This window comes from Nematolebias whitei, chromosome 3, assembly GCF_014905685.2.
Source record: "Nematolebias whitei isolate Nwh7 chromosome 3, NemWhi1, whole genome shotgun sequence".
Lineage (NCBI taxonomy): Eukaryota > Metazoa > Chordata > Actinopteri > Cyprinodontiformes > Rivulidae > Nematolebias > Nematolebias whitei.
Genome location: NC_056500.1, coordinates 40252612 through 40269481, shown reverse-complemented (window position 1 = coordinate 40269481; position 16870 = coordinate 40252612). Strand labels below are relative to the sequence as shown.

At 41.3% G+C, this 16870-nt stretch overlaps 1 protein-coding gene across 1 annotated transcript; it reads left to right on the top strand.

Moving 5' to 3' along the window:
- Nucleotides 1–4418: 4418 nt before the first annotated feature.
- On the top strand, nucleotides 4419–15970 carry pgm2 (phosphoglucomutase 2). Its single transcript, XM_037674962.1, has 13 exons — nucleotides 4419–4612; nucleotides 6608–6775; nucleotides 8408–8599; nucleotides 8936–9019; nucleotides 9546–9739; nucleotides 11717–11906; nucleotides 11989–12086; nucleotides 12394–12574; nucleotides 12688–12781; nucleotides 13812–13941; nucleotides 14016–14208; nucleotides 14297–14430; nucleotides 14787–15970. The coding sequence occupies exons 1-13, from the start codon at nucleotides 4538–4540 to the stop codon at nucleotides 14887–14889; spliced, it is 1836 nt and encodes a 611-aa protein (XP_037530890.1). The 5' UTR covers nucleotides 4419–4537; the 3' UTR covers nucleotides 14890–15970.
- Nucleotides 15971–16870: the final 900 nt, after the last annotated feature.

Here is a 16870-nt window from a genome sequence, read left to right as displayed (position 1 = left end):
ATGAAGATTTCATTTTTCAGCACGACCTGGCACCTGCTCACAGTGCCGAAACCACTGGTAAATGGTTTACTGACCATGGTATTACTGTGCTCAATTGGCCAGCCAACTCTCCTGACCTGAACCCCATAGAGAACCTGTGGGATATTGTGAAGAGAAAGTTGAGAGACGCAAGACCCAACACTCTGGATGAGCTTAAGACCGCTATCGAAGCATCCTGGGCCTCCATAACACCTCAGCAGTGCCACAGGCTGATTGCCTCCATGCCACGCCGCATTGAAGCAGTCATTCATGCAAAAGGATTCCCGACCAAGTATTGAGTGCATAACTGAACATGATTATTTGAAGGTTGGTGTTTTTTGTATTAAAAACACTTGTCTTTCATTGGTAGGATGAAATATGCTAATTTTTTGGGACAGGCATTTTGGGTTTTCATGAGCTGTATGTCATAATCATCAGTATTAAAACAATTAAAGACCTGAAATACTTCAGTTGGTGTGCAATGAATCTGAAATATATGAAAGTTTCATTTTTATCATTACCTTATGGAAAATAATGACCTTTATCACAATATGCAAATTTTTTGAGAAGGACCTGTAGCTGTCGCAGAAAAAAATCATTTAAGTTCTGTTGTTGCTGACATCTGTTGGTGGAATTGGGTACTGCACCTAGACGTGAGCATGGAGTGCACTTGACCAGTTCAGATTTATAAGCTGCATGTGTGTATGGACACGAGCAGAAAGCAAGAGTCGGAGACAACCAAGTGGGGAAGAATGGCCAATAACACCTAAATATTTGGTCAGAAGGCGCACACGGTACGTTTACATATTTTGTGTTTATATGTTTAATTTGGTTGTAGATGCAATTCTGTCAACACTTGTGTTTATATTGTGTATATAACACAGTTTTTCACAGTGTTTACTGGCAAAAGAACCTGTGTGGCAAAGAAATAATTAAAAGCTGAGAAAACATCAGTTGGACCGTGGCCTTATTCTGTACCAGACGAAAAGACTTTGGGAGCGGTTACACTCAGGGCTCTAAAAGTAAGAACTAAAATTTTAAAAGTAATTCAAAAATGTACCGGTAGCCAATGCAAAGAGATTAAAACTGGTGTTATGTGATGTATTTTCTGTGTGTTAGTTAAAAGCCTTGCAGCAGCATTCTGAACTGTCTGCTAACGATCAAGATCCTTTTTGGTCAAACAAATGAAAAGACTTATTACAATAATCCAGACGGGATGTAATAAAAGCATAAATAATAATCTCTCATTTGGCTTTTGACACAAGAGATTTAAGCCTATAAATATTTCTTAGTTGGAAAAAAAAATTTCTGATTAATCTACGAGAATGGCATTGCAGTGACATGGCAGAATCCAAAATAATGCCAAGGTTTCTGAGATTTGGTTTGACAGAAGAGGCTAATACACAAAGGTGTTGCTTAATTCCAGATATTTCATTGTCATGAGCAATAATTAACGTTTCAGTTTTATCACAATTAACCTGCAGGAAGTTGTCACTGAGCCACTGTTTGATATTGCTAATACAGTTTAACAAGGACAACTTGCGATCTTCAGAATGTCTGAAGGAACAATATAGCTGAATATCATCAGCATGGAAATGATGAGACACATCTGAACTTAACACACTATGTAAAAATTGTAATACACTGCCATGATCACAGAGTAAGATCCACTCTTCTGTAAATGGTTATTACATTAAAGTTGTTTTCCCCTGGAGTCAAAGAAATTAAGGTATTTTATTTTGTTATTATTATTTTTATATATCAACAAATATTTAAAATCTTGCTCTACACTAGAAATGTTTGACTTGGAGAAAACACAGTTTCAGACACATTAAGTTGCAGGCAGTGCTGCTTTAATCATGTACCATGAAACAGAATTTGTCAGGTATTCAGATATTAGTCTTCAGGTGTTGCCATGTATATACATTACAGTATCATCTGCATACATTTGAATGTTACAATTGCCAGTGGTAGAAAAAGTAGTCAAACAGTGCACTTAAGTAAAAGTACAAATAAACAGACACAAATGTACTCTAGTAAAAGTAGAAGCACCACATTAATGTTTTTACTTAAGTAAAAGTAAGTAACCCCAAATATCTGGCGTCTGTACTCATCTCTTTAGTTGGCAGCTCAGAACACCACATACAGAACACCATGGACTTTGTGGATAAGGTGAGGGATGTCATCATGGAGACTGATGAAACAATGGTCTCTTTTGATGTCACATCACTCTACGTGCATTCCTGTTGATGATGCAGTAGAGGTGGTCAGTTTAAGATTAAAATCAGACACCACTCTGAGCAGCAGGACCACGCTTTCCACAGAACAACTGTGTCAACTCTTGAAACTGTGCCTGCAGTCAACCTACTTCACATATGGGGAGCAATATTATAGGCAGAAACATGGGTGTGCTATGGGGTCTCCAGTTTCTCCTATTGTTGCCAACCTGTACATGGAGGAGGTAGAAAAGAGAGCCTTGACGTCCTTTTCAGGGACACCACCAAGTCATTGGTTCAGGTATGTTGACGACACCTGGGTGAAAATCAAATCTCGGGAAGTCCAATATTTTACTGACCACATCAACTCTGTGGATAAATACATCAAGTTCACACGAGAAGATGACAAAAATGGCAGGTTGGCTTTCTTGGACTGTGAGGTTTCAGTCTCTGATAGAGGACATTTGCAAACTGAGGTGTACCGCAAACCCACCCACACAGACCAGTATTTGCAGTTTGACTCCCATCACCCTTTGGAGCACAAGTTAGGAGTCATCAGGACTCTGTACCACAGAGCAGACAGCGTCCCCACTAACTCAGGAGCCAGGCAGAAGGAGAAATCCCACACAAAACAGGCTCTAGAGCAATGTGGATATCCTAACTGGGCCTTCCTGAAAGCAGAGAAGAAACCCAAACAGGACCCCAGTCAGCCAACAGGTGAAAAGGAGGAACCCAGACCCAGACCAGTGGTCATTCCGTATGTTGAGGGAGTATCAGAGAAACTGAGACGTTTATTTTCTAAACACAACATCCCAGTGGCTTTTAAACCCCAAAATACATTACGGCAAAGACTGGTTCATCCCAAAGATCCAGTCCCCCGGCACAAACAGAGCAATGTTGTGTATGCTGTTCAGTGTCAGGAGGGCTGTGATCAGTCTTACATCGGGGAAACTAAACAGCCACTGGCCAAAAGGATGACCCAGCACAGAAGATCAACATCATGAGGCCAGGACTCTGCGGTCTACACTCATCTCCAGGCCAGCGGTCACTCTTTCAGGGATGAAGATGTTCACATCCTGGACAGAGAGGAACGATGGTTTGAGAGAGGAGTAAAGGAGGCCATCTTTGTGAAAAGAAATCGTCCATCATTAAACAGAGGTGGAGGCCTCCGGGTTCAACTGTCCCCCTCTTACAATGCTGTGATTGCTAGTATCACTCAGCCCTCTGTGAACAGTAAACAGCCATCAGTGTGCTAATGATCCATTGTTAGGCTGATGGTCCTTCTTGAGCATGTGATCAGCTGGTTTTGGTTGTCAGCAGCAAACTGGTTGATCCACTCTGAGAAGGTGCTATTTAAGAGACTGGGCTGAATACAGCACCTCAGACTGAGGAAGTCTCTTGGATGAGAGACGAAACGTTTCTACATTTTTTTTGCTTTGTTTGGTTTTTTTGAATGTCCAGAGGACCAGATTGAACTTTTTTGGATGTCTCTATTTATGTTCCAATAAAATAAATAATGACTTTTTTTGTTGTTTGTATAATTTTATGATAATGCTTTTTCTGCGTTCTTTCTTCAGTGCATGTGCGCATGTGACAGTATGGCCTGCATGAATGCATTTATAAATCTAGTGTTTTGTTGTTGAAATATTTATGATTTAAAAAATGTGGGTGCAGCTAATTTTTTTTTTCTTCTTGTTAGAAAGCACATTACTTGCTATGCAGGATTTGTTATTGTGTTATAAAAACAATTCTGTTTGTACGCATCCTTTGATTATCTATTATTGTCTTTGACATCACTCTTTGTTAAAATCAGGTCTCTCTAGTAAATGAGTCCCCGAGGCTCAATGGGATTAACCTGTCTAAAATAAAGGTTGAATGAATGAATGAATGAATGAATGAATAATTCAAATGATTTGACCTGATAAGAAAAGTTACTTTACCGTAACATCCAGTGTGTGCGCGCAGCTACATTTGAGCTTTGTGTGTGTGTGGACAGTGGTATACGTCTGTTGTCTTTCTCCACTGAAAAAGAGAAATAATGTTGTTATAGAGAAAATAGAAGAATGTGTTTCTCTTTTTCAGTGACATGTCCTCTCGAAATATCTCGAAACGAAAGCGTGGCCTCATCAGTTTACGGCAGCCCTGGAACGCGGCGTAACCTTACGTGTTACGTCACATCCGCCGTCTGTCTATGGGCGCATCCTCGTTTGGGTCAAGAGTCGCTGCTGCAGGCTGAGCACGTCCACCTCGCCGGTTCTGAAGGAGTGGGTGGGATAGTGTTTTGACTCGGGCGAAAAGAAGAAATGGAGGGCAGTTTGACCGCAACCGGCGACGCGAAGCTGGACGAGGCAGTCCGGCAGTGGCTGGAGTACGACAGGGTGAGCCGAGGCGTTAGCCGCTTAGCTAACCGGTGTTAACTTTACTCTCCAAATGTAACAGGAAGAGGTTTGAATCGCACTTACGCTTTTCTACATGATCGTCTGAAGGTCGTTATTTTACAATTCAAAGTTAGACATTTAGGAACAAATAACGTGACGGTGCAACCAGAAGCCTTTATTCTGAAAAAAATCTCACTTCCGCTTCTGTGAACCTCAGAGAAGTTGCAGCGAGATGTTTAATCAGCCATGTTGAAAACTGCACTTTTGTCTTTTTCAAAGTGAAACAAATCTGTAGATGAAGACGTGCTTGCTTCCTGTCGGGTAACAATTCAAAACTGGAGTGGACTTTTAGTTTTTGATTTTTTATTAGGACGTGCCTGGACGACAGAGTCCAGTTTCCAGTTCTCCCATAACCCAGACTGGGAAAAAGTACACGGAACAAAAATAGAAACGCAACACTTTTGTTTTTGCTTCCATTTTTCATGCGCTGAACTCCAAAATCTAAGACTTTCTATGTACACAAAAGATCTTTTCTCAAATATTGTTCAAAAATGTGTGTAATCCGTGTTAGTGAGCACTTCTCCTTTGCTGAGATAATCCATCCTCATGTGTGGCACATCAAGATGCTCATTAGACAGCATGATTATTGCAGTGGTGCATCTTAGGCTGACCACAATAAAAGGCCACTCTAAAATGTGTAGTTTTACTGTTTTGTGGAGATCCAGGGGGGTCAGAAAACCAGTGAGTATCTGGTGTTTACCTCACGCAGTGCAACACATCTTCACTTAGAGTTGATCAGGTTGTTGATTGTGGCCTGTGGAGCGTTGGTCCACTCCTCAATGGGTGTGAGAAGTTGCTGGATATTGTCAGGACCTGGAACTTGATTTAGATTTATCACAGGACTCGAGTCACCTCTTGGTTTAGCAGATCAGGAGTAAACACTTTCAATCTACACCATTTATTGTCGCTCAGGATAACTTTTTTAAATTAGATTGCATAGTTTTCAGTGCATACCTTTCACACAATATCCCTCTATAGTAATTTGATCAACTGAGTGAACTTTTTTTTTTTAAAACGTTGAGATTAAAATTAAGCAAAAGTAGCAAGTAAAAGCAACAGATCTGGTTTCTTTTTGCAATAATAAATTAAATAATGCTTCCCATGAGAGATGCACAGAAAGAACACTTCAGTCAAACAGTTTATCAATCAACCTTTATTTAGACAGGTAAATCCCATTGAGCCTCGAAGACTCATTTACAAGAGAGACCTGATTTCAACAAAGAAAGATGACAACAATGGACAACAGCAACAACAATAAACAGTTATAAAAAGTCATACTGCAGGGTTTTTTTTTGGTTTTTTTTAAACAAATAGGATGGCTAAAAGGGAAAGGTAACAAAACAAACACACAAAAAAAAACCGGCTAGATTTCAAGACAAATGTAGAAAACTAAAACAGGAACATGTCAGCATTGGACCCTGCCAGGAGTCCAACAGATTCTTAAAGACACTTAGAGAGGTCAAGGTCGAGAGCTTCAAATCTTTTTGTAAGATATTCCAGGAAACAGGAGCGGAGTAGGAGAAGGCCCTTTTGCCAAGTTCAGTCCTCACTGAGGGAACACTGCAGGTAATAATGTCCTGAGAGCGCACGCTGTAGCTGCACTCACGCAGAGACATGTAGGAGGAGATGTATGAAGGCAACAGACCAAGAAGTGATTTAAAGATGAAAATGTACCAGTGAGAGAGTCTGCGTGAAGTTAATGATGTCCAGTTAACCGGTGAATACAGGGTGCAGTGGTGGGTACGATAATCACAGCCAGTTATGAATCTTAGTGCACCATGATAGACAGCATCCAACATCTGCAGGGTTCTTGTAGGAGCGTTCATGTAAATAATGTCACCGTAATCAATGGAGGGAAGGAAAGTCACAGATACAAGGCGTTTCTAGTTTTTGCTTCAGCATTAAACCAAAGATTAATGTATGTTTTTTTCTTAGAACCCCAAAACAACATCAGTGGTTCAGGATCTGGTGAAGGAGGGAGCCGTGGAGACTCTGAGGAAATGTTTCTCCTCCAGGATGGAGTTTGGTACTGCTGGACTGAGAGCAGCCATGGGCCCCGGCGTATCCTGTATGAATGACCTCACTATCATCCAGACCACGCAGGTTTGTTAACAGATGAGCTGCTGCGACACATTAAGCATCAGGTCACATGAACCCTCACACACGGCATGTTTCATATTTTTTTCCCCTCTGCAATGCTTGTCAACTGTGAGGCTCACAATCTAGTCTTTTGTGTTCAATTTTGTTTGAGATCTGTAAATACAAATGTTTTGACAATATTTAAAAGTAATTTTAACCTTGTTTAGGTTCTACAAAGCACTTTACTGTCTGTTTCTTAGGGAAAAGACTGTAAATACATGGAGAGCACTTGTAAACACACATTCATTCATACATTAGGAAGAGAGTGTGAAATGGTGCTAAAACATTAACACCATTTCACACAAGTCTGAATGAAAAATTGAGACTACACTTTCCTTTAAAGCCACAGTATAGTCTCGATTTTTCATTCAGACGTCCTGATCTAAGACAGAACATGGTATTATTTCTGTTCAAAGTTCATAATTAGATGCTTTGATTCAGAAAGATGACATAGACAATTAACTATGACCATTTAGGGATGATCTGTGTGTTTTTAACTTAGATACTGAACTTTTAATATCGACTTTCTTGTAAACCTGACCAGTGTGTCCCCAAAACTAGGCCTATCACAATAACAAATTTTGCTGGGCGATTAATTGTCTCAGAAATTATTGCGATAAACTATAATATTGTTTGAAATTTGACAATAATTATTAATTGTTGTCAAATTTAAGAATACATGTTGATAATTTGTTTTGTGTGTATTACCTGTTTTGACCATCTGATGGCATTATAAGACTGTTTGAACTGAAGGATGGATAGTAAGGGAGCGAGCTGCGTGTCTCTTTAAGATAAATGGGAGGGAGGCCCCTTGACGTGACATGGGCTGGCTGTCCTTCCTGTTTTTCGGTTCTCAAAATGACGGACACTCTGTGGTTTGAGCTCTTTAGCATAGCATTTTTCACACAAAAGTTTTAATAATAAATCAGTAAACAAGTTCTCAGCTTCTTTTTGCAGAGAAAAACAACTTTTACACGAAGGCACGAGTTTCAACTGTGAATTTTGGAACTTAGACAAGACGGAGGTTTTTTCCCAGAGGTCGGCCTGTTAGCTTAGCTCGTAGTTTAGCTTCTCAGCTTAGCTGCTTTTAACTAACCGGATTGTTAAAATGGATTTTAAAGAGAAAGGGAGGGGTCATTGAAGAACACCGGCGTTGAGCCTTTTGTCATCCAGTGTCTTCAGTAGAAAGAGAGAGACACGAGAAACCGATGCATGAAACTGAGGTTGATTATTTTCATTTATCATGCGATTAATTGATTTGTTTATTGCGACAGGCCTACCCAAAACTTAGTTATCAGTTAAAATCCTCAATGGAAAGCCCCCAAAAGTTAGACTTGTGTGGTTTATAGAGTAAAATTGTTTGACAATTGGAGATTTTCAGCCTGAAAATGAAAGTTTTGCTTATTATTACTCAATACCAGTCTATCCATCAGCATGAGCGCAAGTTGTTCCAGTTAATTATTGATAATTATCTTTGTATTGATGCTTTACCCAGACATAAACCATTGGTTATGAATGGCTTTGTTCAAATGACGTGTCTAAACATGTTTGTTTTTTGCTTTTCATCTTAATAAACATTCGTACCTTTCTTGTCAGGGTTTCTGTTGCTACCTGGAGCAGAGTATTGGGAACCTTAAAGAGCGAGGTGTGGTGATTGGGTACGACGCTCGGGCCCACCCTCCCAGCGGGGGCAGCAGCAAAAGATTTGCCAGCCTGGCTGCAGCCGTATTCATCAGTCGAGGAGTGCCGGTTCACCTCTTCTCTGACATCACCCCGACACCCTTTGTGGTACGCTCTTTGGTTTTTGCGATCTATACAACTGACTGAGATTTCCAAGTCAGGTCAGATTGTCTGCTGTCAGGGTGGATGGCTGCCAAGCAAATTCCTTTAAAAAAAAAAAACGACCTCACTCATTCCCCATACAGCTTATTGCACAACACATGCATGGCTCAACAGGTTGTGTTCAACAACAACATTTTACAGCTGCCATTTAACTGCATCTAATGAGCAACGTCAATATGCAACAATTAACAGTTTCAATATTTTTAGGTTTGTTTTTTGTTTGTGTATTTTAAATGCATATTATTACTGCTGATTGTTTTTGTCATGTTCTACTTCCTGCAGCCTTTCACAGTTTCTCATCTGGGTCTGTGTGCTGGTATCATGGTAACTGCTTCACACAACCCCAAACAAGACAACGGCTACAAGGTAACACAAAATATTGTATTAATATTAGTATTATTATTTCATGCTGCTGTATTCATTCCTTCGTACTCATCCACCCACAAAGACTCATGTCCGTGCTGCTGTTTTTTGGTGTATTATTTTACAGTATTAGTGCTTAGCGTATATCTTCGATCTTTTAGTGTATTGTTTGGCGTTTGTTTAGTGTATATCTTAGTTTATATCTTAGATCCTTATTTACTGTTTCTGTTTACACTTTATATTTTTGCTATTGTTGGATGTAACTGGGACCTTGAGTACACAATTTCATTCCACCTCATGTACCACATGTGATACTAATGACAATAAAGAACCTTGAACTTTAAAAAATACTTACCGGTAGTTTTTTTTTTTCTTTGCCAAAACTATTTCATACAGAATAGAATGTTCTATTGTTCACAAGACCCATCATAAACATGTCACTGAGCATATACCAGTAATGTTCTTTAATCTTTTACTATGGAAGTACACAATGTTTATCAGTTCACTTACGTTTCTTCTGCTGTACCAGGTGTACTGGGAAAATGGTGCCCAGATTGTGTCTCCTCATGACGTAGGAATCTCTAAAGCCATTGAGGAGAACCTGAAGCCTTGGCCAGAGTCCTGGAACACAGAGGGGATCCTGAAGAGCCCCTTGCTGAAAGACCCCTACCAGGACATTTTCACACAGTACTTTAAGGCCATTCTGAAACACTGTCACCACAGGTGTGTGTTAATGATATGGCTGTTGAGCAGCAGCATTCAAAACAGTTGCCAGCTAAGAAGAGTTTCCTACGCTATACTTTGTTGTTGGTTTTAACAGTTGTGTGATGCTGGTTAACATTTCACATTAGCTGTTGAGATTCATGCAAATACAGTTTCTACAGGAAAAATAACAAAAATAAAAACTTACAAATACAAACACAATAAAGCAAATAAAGATGACAACAAAGGGAAGAAATGTGGTCAGTCAGCTTATATCAGCGAAACTAAGGGATATCTCAGGACAAACCAGCCGACCCTAACTATAGGATTTATCAACAAAGAAAAGACTTAGATCTGACCTTAAAACTGGACAATGTGTCAGCCTCACAGACAGAAACTGGAAGTTGGTTCCACAAGAGAGGAGCCTGATAACTGACACATCTTCCTTCCATTCTGCTTTTGGAAACTCTAGGAACCACAATTAAACCTGCTCGTTTTTTCTTTTTTCCGACCAGTAAATCAATCCAGTAGGCGTGTCAGCAAATGACCAATCGACGACCTCAATTTGTCCCGAAGGTAAACACCCCTTGTCTGTGAAGCTGCTCTGCAGCTGCTCAGGGGTGTACGCCCGAGTACGAAGTCTGAACCCTCTGCGTACAGTACATGCGTACGTACGCACGCGTGAACGGACGTGCGTGGGAGTATACTGGGCGCTTTAGAGTTCTGATAAGGATGGAATAATCAGTCAATGTCCTCCGGTGAGATCCATAAACATTCTCGAGGTATGTCAAGGAATGGCCGAGAAAAACGTCTGAGGATCCAAGAGTCCTGAAATGATGACACAAGTTTATTCAGCTGGTTCCATCTGGTTATCAGTTGGAAATTCCTCAGGGAGGGGGTGGTGAGCGTCAGATCATGTTCTCCAGGTGAATTCAGATAAGATGGCCTTCAAGGCCAGCCAAGGGAGCCAAATTCAGATAAACACACAGTTGTTTTGAGGACAGGCAGAACTTAATGACATCTATCTTGAGTCTGTGTTGGTCGACTCGGTTCCAAAATGTCCAAATTAAATGGCCACACCGATGAAACATGGCTGAGTAAAATCCCCAAGATCTGATACATTCAGCCCAAAGTATTTGAGTCTGGGTACTCGAGACACGAACCAAGGCATCAAAAAGGCAAGCAGCGTGATCGGGTCCAAATTTGCTGCAGACGACTTCCTTGATTGTAGATAAAACCAGCAACCAGCCGAATCCAAAAGCAGGAACCAGTTATCACAAATCCAATTAAATATGTGTTCTTAAAATCCACAAGTGGCAGCAGAGATAGACGCATCATCAAATCTTCCAAGTCAATGAGATATCCAGCTGCGTGCGTGCCAACAGGGCAAATCGGCTCACCTAAAGCATGTCTTCTCTTCTAATAAATGTTGTAAATTGAGTTGAGGGACCAACTGATCAAAACAAGTCCATAATTATGGTTCGGAGGATATGCAAGAGAGTCTCACAAGCAGTTTCACAGACAGACAGAGCAGCAAAGCGGAGAGGGAGGGGAGAAGCATCTGATCTCGGCGAGAGCCAGTGGCAAATCTTTTAATTCCAATATCATATTCAAGTCTCTGTAGTAGAATATTATGATCAGCTGTATCAAATGCAGCACTTAGGTCTAACAGGACCACTGTAGACACCTGTACATTGTCAGAGGCCATGAGAATATCATTAGTAACTTTCACCAGTGCAGATTCTGTTCTCTAAACCTTGACTAAAACTGCTCAAACTCTTAATTTATGTCCAGATATTCACACAGTTCCTTTGCAACTGTGTTTTTCAACAGTTTTTGAGATAAAAACTGGTCAAGACTTATGGCTGTAGGTCTTGACCATAAAATTACTAAACATACAAAAAAAAATTATACTCGCACATACATATACATATTAGATTAGAATTGTAGACTGTGGATGTAAAAAATATACAAAATGTTTAACTTCTATCTTCGCAGGGAATTAAACAAGTCATCAGAGGTGAAAATCGTGCACACATCTGTGCACGGCGTGGGTCACACGTTTGTCCAGTCAGCTTTCAAGGCCTTTGATCTTCACCCCCCGTATGCTGTGAAGGAACAAAAAGATCCAGATCCTGAATTTCCCACAGTGAAATACCCCAACCCTGAGGAAGGAAAGGGAGTCTTGGTGAGAACCAGATGTACAGCATCCAGTCGCGAGCAGTAGACGCTGCGTTTTGTTTGTTTTGTAACAAATGTTTGTTTTGCAGACGCTGTCATTTGCCCTTGCAGAGAAGGAGGGAGCTTCTGTAGTGTTAGCAAATGATCCTGACGCTGATCGGCTGGCTGTAGCTGAGAGGCGGGAGAGGTTTGTGTTTTTCTACCTAATTTGTTGAACAGAACTGTACATTTTCCTCCATACCTCACTCTCCTTCAGATTATTCCTTCAATTTGACTTTAAATGGAAACAATTGCACTAGCTTAGTCCAGATTGTCACATTTATCACATTAGCTTGTTGGAGGATGAAAACCTGATTCCTACACCATGTACCAGGTCCGAATAAATAGCAGCAGTCCTGATTAAAGTCCAGCGCCATGGTGGGTGAAATGCTGTGATCACGACAGACTTGTCTGCCTGCGTGTCCATGAACTCGCTGCCTCTCTCTGTGCCTCAGCGGACAGTGGCGAGTCTTCACTGGTAACGAGCTGGGAGCGCTGCTCGGCTGGTGGATGTTCCACTGCTGGAAGGAGCAGAACTCCGAAGTTACCGCCGTGAAAAACGTCTACATGCTGTCGAGCACCGTGTCATCTAAAATACTGCGGGCCATCGCTCTGAAGGAGGGCTTCCACTTCGAGGTAACACCTTCAAGTTTATAACTCATTTCACGTCACAAGTTCTCTGGTTTATAAAACGAAGCGCAACTCCTGAAATAAATGTTGAGTCATAGTTTGTCGCAATGTTTGAACAGGAAACCCTGACAGGATTCAAGTGGATGGGGAACCGAGCCAAAGACCTTTTGGACCAGGGCAAGCTCGTTCTGTTTGCTTTTGAAGAGGCTATAGGTATGCACACTAACGATGGACACGGGTTGAGTCACAAGATGGGGGGGTCTAATCTGAGAGCTCATGTTCATTTTGCTCTGTCAAGATGTGTCCTGCTTCTTTCTTATTCCTAAACATGCCGATGCCAAACTGAAGGCCTTAATTCTTTCAGGTGACACAAAAGGGACCAGATTTACCAACTGGAACTGGCTCCAACTCGGTTTCTTCCATAAAATAACAATTGCTGTAAGGATTTATTCAGAGTATAGAAAAGTGCAGTGAAGAGTTGCCATCAGCCCGGTGGGAAACAGCTGTTTCAACTGTTTTGTTGTTTTTGTGTAAATTTTTACTTGGCAACAATAACTTCTTATTTAGATTTTTGTCGTTTCTGAACCAGAACAATTATTTCATCGTCGGCTTTTTTACTTACATTCTTACAAGTGGTAGAAAATGTTTCCTAATGCCCAGAAAGCTGAATTTTGCTTCATAGCGGTGCACGCCTGAAGGTTTTTAATTGTGAATCAGTACATTTGGCCCCTTGGACCCTTAACTGGGTATAAAAAGTCATTCACGTGTCTTAGATCCTCCAACTATGTCTTAAAATTAAATTTTTAGACAGCTGTTTGCGGCCTGTCCTTTGTTCCAGAGAGAAAAGACTTAACTACTTCAGATGTTCTTCTTCTGGCCTCCTTCAGCACACTGAAGTGGACTCTTGAATGTAGGACAAAAATAGCACAGCATCCTTCATTTTTTATAGGAAAACCTGAATTGTAAATGATCAGGCTCGAGTCTACCAAGGATCTCAACCTTTTGGACAGTTCTGTGCTCTCGGTCAGACACGAAGCTCTTGGTTAAGGTGAACTGTTTTTGGGTTAAGCTAACGTGCGGTTTCACAAACGTGCACAACATGACAAAGATTACGATGCTGTAAATGGAACCACATGCCGTGGGGAGCGCTGTTATTAAAGGAAACGGCAGCTGACTGCAGCAGCTGGGCTGTTGCTCACACTGTGCGTGCGTGTGTGTGTGTGTGTGTGTGTGTGTGTTGCAGGGTACATGTGCTGTAACTCGGTTCTGGACAAGGATGGAGTGAGCGCAGCAGCCATCGCAGGAGAGATGGTTTCTTATCTGGCTGCAAAAAACAGGAGTTTGTCTCAGCAGCTCACCACCATCTTTAAAGAGTAAGATGCACGAGTATCTTTTCGTTAATTTCCTTCGCTGCAGATGAACTCATCTCTGCACTCCTCATCGTCAGGTACGGCTACCACATCAGCAAGAACTCCTACTTCATCTGCCACGATCAGGACGTGATCCACAGCTTGTTTGAGCGTCTGCGCAACTTCAGCGGCAAGAACGACTCGTACCCCACCGAGTGCGGTCGCTTCTCCATCTCCGCCGTTCGAGACCTGACCACCGGCTACGACAGCAACCAGCCCGACAAGAAGGCTGTGAGGACACGAGCACGTGCAGAGTTCCTACGATCAGCTCATTTCTGACAGGAAACTCTTTGGTTGACCTTTCACTCCTTCCTCTCAGGTTCTTCCCACCTCCAGTTCCAGTCAGATGATCACGTTCAGCTTCTCCAACGGAGGTGTGGCCACCATCAGGACCAGTGGAACCGAGCCAAAAATCAAATACTACACTGAGCTCTGTGCTGCTCCTGGTAACAGGTAGGTCCACGCAAAGGCCAGGGAGTGACATGATTATTGATTTAAGTGTGGTATGGTAAGTATAATACCTCAAAATATAATAATTAGAAACAAAATATGCGTTCTATATCATGTACATCTATAGTTGCAGACTGAGCATTGTTGGATTTTATACCTGGATTATCGAGCATGGACTTTGGTCTATAGTTGACTACTTTTTAAGATTCAAAACCCAAATAAATGTTTTTCTTTCACACTAGAGGGAATCAAACAAAGAGTTTATAAATTTGTTAATGTCTTAACTGGAGCAGGCAACTGTAATTATTCGACATAAATAACCAACTTTGTTTGTCCTTCTTCTTTTGGTTCTTTCACAGTGATGTGACGCACCTGAACAAGGAGCTGGATGACTTGGTTGACGCCATCGTAGAAAACTTCTTTGAGCCTGAGAAGAACAAGTTGCAGCCCAAGCCCGAGTAGAGCTGCAGAAGACTAAAATAACAAGAAAAACATTTTAGGCCAGCATTTCACCAAATGTCTTATTTATTCCAGTAGACGTTCCTGGGTTAATCTTAGATTTTTACCTGTAGAGACATTTTACAGGATATTTGGACCAGTAAAGATCTCAACCTTTGTTTTTTTTTTGTTTTTTAAATAATTTACCTTTCTGACAACATTTAACCTCAACTTTGCATTTGTGCAGCCATAATCTGAATTTTGGAGCTTGAAATTAAGGATGTGCATTCTTTTTAATGGTTATATTTTTATGGCCACTGCCATGAAACCCTGTTTTGATTTTCATGAGCGTTCGCTAAATTTCTCATGAACCACTGGACAGATTATAGATAAACTCAGAAAGTAATGATTAGATGTTCATCTACAACTGATGATCTTTTGAAGGGGACTTGGTTTAAAATGGCCACTACAGCTACGCAACCTTAGCCAACAAAAATAGTAAGTCAAATCAATTTTACACATATTAAGCACAAATGTAATGTTTTAGTAGCTGGGACGTACTCTGAGCATTGCATGAAAATTTCAGCATGCTATGCACATCCAAGGAGTTTTGTTTTATAGTACATCATTCCAAAACATTGACCACATGGATAAGTTATTCTTCTCACAGGACATTCCTGTTTCCACACGATGTCATGATCCAATCAGGCTGCTGTATATCCCCTGCACATGACGATAATCTAAAAAACACTGTTTTTACACTTCGACTGCACTGCTGCTGATGGAAATGGTTAGAGGAATGTTCATTTTACTGTGTTCTCTTGTGTAAACTACTTTTACTGTGTGCCGTCTCACTAAAGGAGGTGGCTGTGAGGGCAGTTTTAAAGCTTTAAATAATACAGATGAGGGGAAAACACTTAATTGTAAACGTGTAAAACATCTGCACCTCCATGCTTGGAGCGCCACCAGGTGGAGCCAGTGTGCATTGATTTTACAGCCCAGAGCTCTGAATGTGTCTGCTGCTCTATGAGCGTTGTGAATGGGAGTGAAGTACTGTGCATGTGAGCATTTTTGACCCAATAAAAGAAACTGGTCGTGCGGTAAATGTGCAGTGCTGATTGCTAATTGACGCCAGGTGTGCAGGAGAGTCCTGCAGCGCGTGCAGGCAGCGTGCACTTGTCATGCAGAGGAGGAGGGAGCCCCGTTTTCTATATTTAACCGGAGCAGCGTAAAGGTCTGAGGTGCGTGTGCGCGTGTGCAGCCCCCTCTCTCCTCCTCTTCCTCCATGCAGCGGGACTGACAGGTGAGGCTGAGAGGATTCAGTCCACGAGTCGCGCACCTGAAAACATTACCTGTTTGTTTAAAAGCGAACATTTCGACGGTGAAATGGGACTTCCGTTTGATGTCTGCTCCTCCAGCTGAAGACTGAAATATCACGGGTCAGCTGCGAGCTGGGTAAACACGTCCTTTACTTTTGTATTTTCTCTGAAAGATGTGACGTCTGTAAATATCCTTGTCTTGTCCCGCTATCCGCTTCATCATGGTGGTTTTTACTCTCGTGACAGGCTGAGAGTTTATAAAATCCCTGTTCGTGTTTGTCCTGATACTCCAGAACCACTTGGTAACGTTGATTGGTACTTGGACTTAAAAGAGCCTTTTAGAAGTAAAGATGGGCAGAGGTTCACCAGTCTAAGAGTTCTGACCGAACAGACTTTGAATCGTACTGTTCATATCATATCAATATTCAAGAATCTGGATAAATCTCTGAAGGACAAGGCTGAAAGTCATTAATGGAAACACCCTCAGGGCACTAGACTGGTTATTTTCCTGGCATCACGTCATTGACACATTTTACAAGTGCTTCAAGCTCCATCGTGCAAAGTTGTATGTGAACACCATCCAGAAACTGTTTTCTCTGAGTCCAAGCTCATTTACAATGGACTATAGCAATGTGGGAAAATTCCAAAGTTCATGCGCATTAAGTAAGTAAGTAAGTAAACTTTAT